A 9,405-nucleotide genomic window follows, 5' to 3' on the forward strand; every position below is an offset into this window, starting at 1 on the left:
TCCGCAGCAAGACTTCCGTTGCAGAATAATTCTGCAACAAGACCTTTGTTGCAATTTTTGTTTGCAAATTTCCCGACTTCTGTAAGAAGACTTTTGTCATGAATTTTTTTGGATAACCTTTTTTTTTGCAATTTTTGTTTGCAATTTTTGTCATTGATGTTTTTCAATTAACCAGCTTGTTTTTTATGGGAAATGATTAGTATCCACCGGCGGATCGCTCCGAAACGTCAACCGTCTTCGTTGTCTACCACGTGTCCATGTGGCCCTGCCCGCTGTCCACCTTTCCCTCCCTAGAAATCACGATCCTGTCACTCTCGTCTCACCCAGGAATAGTTGTAGGGCCTCGGTTCGCACGGAAATCGATTGTGAAAAGACTATTAATTTCTGCAACAAGACTTCCGTTGCAGAATAATTCTGCAACAAGACCTTTGTTGCAATTTTTGTTTGCAAATTTCCCGACTTCTGTAAGAAGACTTTTGTCACGAATTTTTTTGAGACAAGACCTCAATTGCAAGAAAAAGAAACTATAACAAGACCTTTTGCCAAAAAAATCTGCAACTTGGCCTATGCTGTAAAATTCTCTACAACATAACCTGTGTTGCAGAAATTTTCTGGAACACGGCATATGTTGCAATGCTACCGGGTGATACTTGACCACTCAATAATAGCAGCGCCCGGTTGGTAATCATCAAGACAATAAATAAAAAGCAATGGGAAACGTTTACCATCATCCCCCGGATTGCAACGGCTGCCTCGACGTGTCCAAGTGAAGGCTCGTATGCGGCCCTTAGTCGGACACGCTTTTCTGCAACAAGGGCCATGCTTCTGAAATATATGTGGTATTGCAATGCTCTACAACGAGATTTGTGTTTTGCAGCAAAACCTTTGTTGCAGAAATTTTCTGCTACAAGACCCGAGTTGCAAAAAAAAATTACAATCTTTTTTCAACAAAACCGTCGTTGCAAACAAATTCTGTAACAAGACCTATGTTGTGGAAGTAGTTCTGTAACAATACATCTGTTGCAATGATGAAGGCGCACTCCACACACCAGATCCAACGGGTCGTGACCGGGCCGATCTTTTTGAAAAGATCGCCCGGCGGACGCGTAGCACTCCCCTTTTGTTTTGTTCATTGAATTTAGGCTTTTAGATTTCATGACTCCACTTCTAGCGTCAGAGAAAAACAAAAGACTTAAAACGATACTACAACAATTGCTAGAATACATAAATTGCAATTGTGATGAAAGATACACCAGAGTGATTATTAAACTTTTTGTCGTGAAGCCATGTAGGATAACCGTTGGCAAAAAGATTGATAAACTAGAAAAAACATAACTATCGTAATTCACTTAGTTAATGATAAGATCTACTTTGCAAAAAAGATACATTTTTATGTTACAACTACTGAAATTTTGCAAACTATTTTTGACGATAAAGGGAAGAAGAGATAACAGGAGGCTGACTTTTTCACCCATGAGTACTTAGCCGTTAGGCCTGTTACTATCAAATCTTGGCAGGTAATTGATGAATTAATTTTGCTGGTTTAATTCGTAGATCAAAATCAATTTGATAAAGGGAAGAAGAGATAACAGAAGGCTGACTTTTTCAAGCACGGGTTACTTAGCCGTTAGTCCCGTTAGTATGAAATCTTAGCAGGTAATTGATGGATTAATTTCGCTGGTTTAATTCGTAGATCAAAATCCCTCCTTATCCGGCTCACTCTATCAAAGACGACTTCTTTTTCCAATTCCAAAAGAATCGCCGCATTGAAGCGCCAGCCGAGCGGAGCAAACCCAAACGCCAAAACCCCCGCCTCAAAAACCACCCAAAGCCACGGCCACCCGACCCAAGAGCAGCAAAGCACCACCACCACCCGAGCTGCGGCAGCGAGCAGAGCAGCAGCAGCAGAACCCACCTCGCCCTCATCCCCTCGCCCCCATCGACTGCGATGATGGAGATTCCACCACGCGCGCCCGCCTCCCCCTCCTCGTTCCCCGCATAGACCAGCCCACTCTTTCCACCCCCCTCCCTCCTCCCTCCTCTGTTCTCCGAGCGAGTTTGAATCTTGGTGATGGCCAAGGCGGAGAAGCTGGTGGTGGAGGTGGTGGCGGCGCACAACCTGATGCCCAAGGACGGCCAGGGCTCCTCCTCGGCCTACGTGGAGGTGGAGTTCGAGCACCAGAAGCGCCGCACCCGGCCGCGCCCCAGGGAGCTCAACCCCGTCTGGAACGAGCGCCTCGTCTTCCCCGTCGCCGACCCCGACGACCTCCCCTACCGCGCCATCGACGTCGGCGTCTACAACGACCGCGCCGCCTCTTCTGGGAACAGCCCCCACGGCCGCAACTTCCTCGGCAAGGTGCGCGTCCCGGCCGCCGGCGTGCCCGCGCCAGGGGAGCCCGTCGTGCCGCAGCTCTTCACGCTCGAGAAGCGGAGCCTCTTCTCGCATATCCGCGGCGAGATCACGCTCAAGATTTACCGCGCCGGCGCCGGGGCCGGCGAGATGGTCGCCAAGGGCAAGCAGGAGAAGGCGGCCAAGGTGGTGGTGACTGGCCCCGAGGTGGTCGCCGCGCCGTCCGTGAATGGGGGCAAGAAGCAGCAGCAGCAGCACCAGCGCCAGCAGCCGGTGGTGTCCGCGCGGCCGCATCAGACGCAACAGCAGCAGCCGCAGCAGCCCATGGAGGTCTTGCCGCAGCCGCAGCCGGCGGCCATGAAGCCGGTGATGCTCGCCGACCACTACCCCGTGCCCGGCATGTTCCCCGGCGGCCCCGCGGACTTCTCCCTCAAGGAGACGCGTCCCCACCTCGGCGGCGGCCTGACGGCCGACAAGGCCAGCGCCACCTACGACCTGGTCGAGCAGATGCAGTACCTGTACGTGCGCGTGGTGCGCGCGCGCGGCGTGGCGACGCCCGGCGAGGCCGTCGCGGAGGTCAAGCTCGGGAACTACCGCGGCGTCACGCCGCCGGCGGCCGCGCACCAGTGGGACCAGGTCTTCGCCTTCTCCAAGGAGACCATCCAGTCCTCCTTCGTGGAGGTGTTCGTGCGCGCCCGCGGCAGCGACGACCACGTCGGCCGCATCTGGTTCGACCTCTCCGAGGTGCCCCGCCGCGCGCCGCCGGACAGCACGCTGGCGCCGCAGTGGTACGCCATGGAGGACCGCAAGGGCGAGCGCGGCAGCGTGGAGGTGATGGTCGCCGTGTGGTACGGCACCCAGGCCGACGAGGCCTTCGCCGAGGCGTGGCACTCCAAGGCCGCCGGCGTCCAGGGCCACGGCCCCCTGGGATCCATCAAGTCCAAGGTCTACGTCGCCCCCAAGCTGTGGTACCTCCGTGTGTCCGTCATCGAGGCGCAGGACCTGCTTCCCATGGACAAGGGGCCCATGGCGATGGGCCGGTACCCGGAGCTCTTCGTGCGCGCGCAGATCGGGAGCCAGATGCTGCGCACACGAGCGTCGCCGATCATGGCGAACCGGGGCCCGGCGAGCCCGTTCTGGAACGAAGACCTGATGTTTGTGGTTGCCGAGCCATTCGAGGAGTTCTTGGTGGTCTCTCTGGAGGATCATGTGTCGCCGGGCAGGGATGACATCCTCGGCCGCCTCGTCGTCCCGGTGACTGCCATCGAGAGGCGCTGGGATGAGAAGCTTGTTGTCTCCAGGTGGTTCGGGCTGGAGCGCGGCGCCGGCGGCGGCAATGTCGCCGTCAACAATCCGAACAACAGGTTCGGGAGCCGGGTGCATCTCCGGCTAAGTCTCGACGGCGGCTACCATGTTCTGGATGAAGCAACGGCGTACAGCAGCGATCTCCGGCCGACGGCCAAGCAGCTGTGGTACCCGCATGTCGGGGTGCTCGAGCTCGGCGTGCTGGGTGCCACTGGTCTGACACCGATGAAGGGCCGGGCCGATGGCAGGGGCGCCACGGCGGATTCCTACTGCGTCGCAAAGTATGGGCAGAAGTGGATCCGCACGCGCACCGTCGTCGACTCGGTGTGCCCCCGGTGGAACGAGCAGTACACCTGGGAGGTGTTCGACCCCTGCACCGTCATCACCGTCGGCGTCTTCGACAACTGCCATGTCGACAAGCCGGCGCCTGGGAACAACACCACGGTGGCTGTCCGTGACAACTGCATCGGCAAGGTCCGCATCAGGCTCTCGACACTGGAGACCGACAGGGTGTACACTCATGCCTACCCTCTGCTCATGCTTCATCCGTCCGGTGTCAAGAAGATGGGGGAGCTCCACCTGGCCGTGCGCTTCTGCTCCAGCAATGCCGGCAACATGTACCATGCCTATGCCCGCCCGATGCTCCCCAAGATGCACTACGTCGAGCCGCTGCTGGTGCGGCAGGTCGAGAGCCTGCGGTTCCAGGCCACGAGCGTCGTCGCCGCCCGGCTCGGCCGCACCGAGCCGCCGCTCGGCAAGGAGGTCGTCGAGTACATGCTGGACCACCGCTCACATCTGTGGAGCATGCGGCGCAGCAAGGCCAACTTCTTCCGCCTCGTCTCCGTGCTCTCCGGCGTGATGGCGGTTGGCCGGTGGTTCGAGCTGGTTCGCTCCTGGCACTACCCGGTGCACTCATGCGTCGCCGTCTTCACGTTCCTGGTGTTCGTCCTGATGCCGGAGCTGATCCTGCCGACGGCCTTCCTGGTGATGGCCTTCACCGGGCTGTGGCGCTACCGCGTGCGCCCGAGGCACCCGCCGCACATGGACATGCGGCTGTCCCACGCGGACGCGGCCACCGTGGACGAGCTGGACGAGGAGTTCGACACGTTCCCGTCGAGCCGCGGCGACGTGGTGCGCTTCAGGTACGACCGCCTCCGCAGCGTGGCCGGGAGGGTACAGACGGTGGTGGGCGACATCGCGACGCAGGGCGAGCGGATGCAGGCGGTGCTCAGCTGGCGCGACCCGAGGGCGACGATGCTCTTCTCCGTCGCCTGCGTCGCTGCTGCGGTCATCGCCTACGCCGTGCCGATGAAGCTGCTGGTCGGGCTGTGGGGCCTCTACGCCATGCGCCCACCGAGGTTCCGCAGCCGGATGCCGTCCCCGCTCATGAACTTCTTCCGGAGGCTGCCATCCAAGGCCGACATCCTGCTCTGATCATCCCATCATCAGGTGGCATTCCTTCTCTGAAGTTGGCTGCAAAATGGGTAACTAATTAACCTGGTGACCGATTCAGTTAGTGGTTATTTTGGAGGGAATTAGGTGGATGATGCTTCAAAGGTTTCTAGCAAGAAACAAACTTGCTTGCTTGCTTGCTGCAGGTGGTGCCTGGCATGCTTCAAAGGTTGCTTAGCTTAATTGCTGTTAGTGTTAGTAGTTAATGTATTCTGCTGCTTCGTGGCAGCAGCAGTACTGCAGTAGAAGTAGCACAAGACTTGTGGCTAAGCATATCAGCCTTCTTGTAGTTCCAGTTTCACTTGTGCAAGGACTAAGTTTCAGTAGATGGCAGTCAACCCTAAATCCATTATGTCTTTGTCGAAAAAAGAGTTAATCTATTATGCGACGATGATTGTTGATGAAAGGATGAGTAAGTTCAATATGCTGTTAATCCATGTGATGATGATGTGTTGATTTTAGCTGTAGCAGAGTAGAAGGCTTGGTGCTTTTTATGGTGCTACTGTTGCGAGCTCAGCAGCTCAGTGTGGGGGAGAGGTGCTGTTCATGTAGCCCCAGTTTCAGTTGTGCAAAGAATGAGTTCAGTTGGTCTTTGTGGTGATGATTGATTAGTTGGTGAGGCAACAAGGTTTAATCTAATCTACCCTGTCTGTTGTTATCCATGAGGAGCTGCAGCTGTGACTGTGAGGATGAAGTAATAGTAAATGTTTGATCTGTAGTACAAAGACTGGGAATGATGCCTCTCACGTGCATGTATGTGTTGCTTTTGTTCTCCGGTGAGAATAAAAATCTTGTGTTTGGAGTTGAGGCATCTGGCGCCTCTTTTTGTTTTAGTTTGTCTCCACGCTGTTCCCATGTGGCTGCAAGCTCAAGCTAATGCAGCAGGGAATTTGTTGCTGGTGTGAACTCTGAATTCAGCATGTTGCATTACTGCTACTGTGTAGCCACCACTGCAGTCAGTTATCCGCATGTATTTTGGTTGTGAAACAACAAGGACTCGATTCGTTTTGTTTTAGGGAGTACTCGACACAATTTCGCGGCTGCATTGAGTTGATGAAATAAAAACGCTTCCAAACTCACGACGCAGGGGACTCCGATGAAAACCAGATTGAACGCCACCACCGCAGCATGGGGGAAATTCGGGCTGGTTATTTTGGCGGGAAGGGGATGATGCTCCGAAAGAATGTAGCAAGAAACAAACTTGTTTGCTTGCTGCAGGTGGTGCCTGGTATGCTAGTTGCTTAGCTTAATTTCTGTTTGTGTCAATTAGTTAATGTATCCTGCTGCTTTGTAATGTACATTTGGTAGTAGCAGTAGATGGCAGTCAATTCGGGTTTGTAATGTTGAACTTAGTCATCACATAGATTAACAGCAATATATTGAACTACAAGAACAACATCAAATCAACACATCATATACTGCTGCTTTGTAATGTTGTTCTTGTAGTCCTGTGTTCAGCCCAGTGGTGATGGCAATCAATTTATTATGTGATGATGAAAGGACTAAGTTTAGGATGTTGCTGTTAATATGTATGTTGATGATTTGATGATACAGACAGGTTTAATTTACAATTACAAAACTGTGTTATGTAATGTATGGTGCTTCTTTTAGCAGCAGCAGTAGCAGAGTAGAAAGACATGGTACTGCTCTTGTAGTTGCAAGCAGAAGCAGAGCAGACTGGTGGTGGTGCTATTCTTGTAGTCATAGTTTCGCTTGTGCAAAGACCGGGTTCAGTCAATGGTAGTTAAATCTATGTGACAATGATTAGTTGATGAACCAATTAGGTTTCTCCATGATGAGCTGAAGCTGTCATAGTAAATGTTTCATCTCTACTTCAAAGACCAGGAATGATGCCTCTCACGTGCATCTGTGTTGCTTTTGTTCTCTGGCGAGAATAAAAATCTTGTGTTTGGAGTTGAGCCATGTGGCTCCTCTTTTTGTTTTAGTTTGTCTCCACTCTGTTCCCATGTAATTGCAGGCTTAAAATAACGGTGCAGGGAATTCTTGCTTATGGTCTGAAGTTTGAAAATGCAAGTGTTTTTTTCCTCTTCTGTTAACTGACGATAGTGGATATCATTTCTCTGAAGATCATGGATCACCATAATACCCACAACGCAACCACCAGTCTGATGAATGCATCATGCGACAGTGTTTCAATCATGGTAAACAGCCACTGTCGAGCACTTGGTTCTATAGTCTTGGTTTGAAAGTTGCGTTTGGGCTTATTGGGCAGTGATATAGGCACATATTTGGTTTGTATATACCGTAAGTAAGGGCATCTACTACGCCGGTGCCTAGGCGAGGCGCCTGACTTCTATTCCTGGCTGATATGGCCGAATCCCGTTCGATCAGGGGATTCTGGCTAGCGTTGATGCAAAGCCAGGCACCAGACGCTTGGCTTTTTTTAGCATGAGCCTTTTTTTTATCGAGTGCTACCCATATCTTTTATGGGGGGAAATCCCATTAGCGCTTAAATAGGCACCCCACGTTGGAGACTCTTACCCCGATCTTATTTTCTCAATTAATTCTTTTTATTGTCTAAGCGCCCAAACAAGCACCTTTGCATTGTAGATGCCCTAAGTTGCAATTCATGCATGCACGCTCCTGTGATTTTCATAAACAATGTGGTATTATGAAACTGTTTTACAATCCAGTAAAGCCATAGCCTTTAAAACACTTCAAACTAAGTAAGTTGGAATTCATGCATGCATGGCTCTATCAAGATCATCATGGAACCAAGCCAATTAGTCTTGATCTATAAACTCCATCAAGGGCTTTTCCAACTGTTTTATCTCTGCGCCCCAATACGCATGTGTTCAATGCATGTTGTCATTCATGTCTGAGGAAGTGGATGGGGGTGAGGAGGTGCTGCAAGATAGGAAGGAAGAGACTATAAGAGAGGATAAAGAGGTGGGCGATATTACTACCAAGCTACGAGCCTATGGGCTATGGTCAATTGATGGGCACACATGGTGACTGTCGGTGTCAAAACCGGTGTATCTCGGGTAGGGGGTCCCGAACTGTGCGTCTAGGCCGGATGGTAACAGGAGGCAAGGGACACGAAGTTTTATCCAGGTTCGGGCCCTCTTGGTGGAGGTAAAACTCTACGTCCTGCTTGATTAATATTGATGATATGGGTAGTACAAGAGTAGATCTACCACGAGATCGGAGAGGCTAAACCCTAAAAGCTAGCCTATGGTATGATTGTTGTTCTGTATGTTCTATCGACTAGCCTGGCCCTAGTTTATATAATGCACCAGAGGCCTAGGATAACAAGAGTCCTAGCCGAATACGCCGGTGGGGAGGAGTCCTTGTCTTGATCGCCAAGTCTTGTGAAATCTTTCTTGTATGCGGCAACTGTCCGAACTGGCCCATGAGTATACGGCCATGGGGAGCCTCGGCCCAATCTAATAGATCGGGAGACGACGTGGTGAGTACCCCCTAGTCCAGGACACCGTCAGTAGCCCCCTGAACCGGTCTTCAAGTTAGGGACGCTCCTCGATTCTTCCGAACTGTTCTTCATCTTTGGTCGTCGGTCTTGAAAACTGGTTCAACAAATCTTCTTTATCTTCGATCTTGAGGATCGCCGAAATGCATTCGACGAGTTTACACGTCGGGTACCCGAGGAGCCCCTTTAAGTTTCCGGCCTTTACCAATGCCTTGTTATTTTTATGCCACACCTCGAGTTTGAAGTTGTTCCCGGGCGGCAGCGTCCTCTTGCGTCCGAGCTGTTGGAAATATGCCCTAGAGGCAATAATAAATTGATTATTATTATATTTCCTTGTTCATGATAATCGTTTATTATCCATGGTAGAATTGTATTGATAGGAAACTCAAATACATGTGTGGATACATAGACAACACCATGTCCCTAGTAAGCCTCTAGTTGGCTAGCTCGTTGATCAATAGATGGTCACGGTTTCTTGACCATGGACATTGGATGTCGTTGATAACGGGATCACATCATTAGGAGAATGATGTGATGGACAAGACCCAATCCTAAGCCTAGCACAAGATCATGTAGTTCGTATGCTAAAGCTTTTCTAATGTCAAGTATCATTTCCTTAGACCATGAGATTGTGCAACTCCCGGATACCGTAGGAATACTTTGGGTGTGCCAAACGTCACAACGTAACTGGGTGACTATAAAGGTGCACTACGGGCATCTCCGAAAGTGTCTGTTGGGTTGGCACGAATCGAGACTGGGATTTGTCACTCCGTGTAAACGGAGAGGTATCTCTGGGCCCACTCGGTAGGACATCATCATAATGTGCACAATGTGATCAAGGAGTTGATCA

General features: G+C 51.5%; 1 protein-coding gene across 1 annotated transcript; it reads left to right on the forward strand.

The window, feature by feature from the left end:
• Positions 1–1,927: 1,927 nt before the first annotated feature.
• Positions 1,928–5,513, forward strand: LOC125515389 (FT-interacting protein 3-like). The gene has a single exon (XM_048680854.1). The coding sequence runs from the start codon at positions 2,072–2,074 to the stop codon at positions 5,087–5,089; it is 3,018 nt and encodes a 1,005-aa protein (XP_048536811.1). The 5' UTR covers positions 1,928–2,071; the 3' UTR covers positions 5,090–5,513.
• The last annotated feature ends 3,892 nt before the right edge of the window (positions 5,514–9,405 follow it).

Source organism: Triticum urartu, chromosome 6 (genome assembly GCF_003073215.2).
Source record: "Triticum urartu cultivar G1812 chromosome 6, Tu2.1, whole genome shotgun sequence".
Classification (NCBI taxonomy): domain Eukaryota; kingdom Viridiplantae; phylum Streptophyta; class Magnoliopsida; order Poales; family Poaceae; genus Triticum; species Triticum urartu.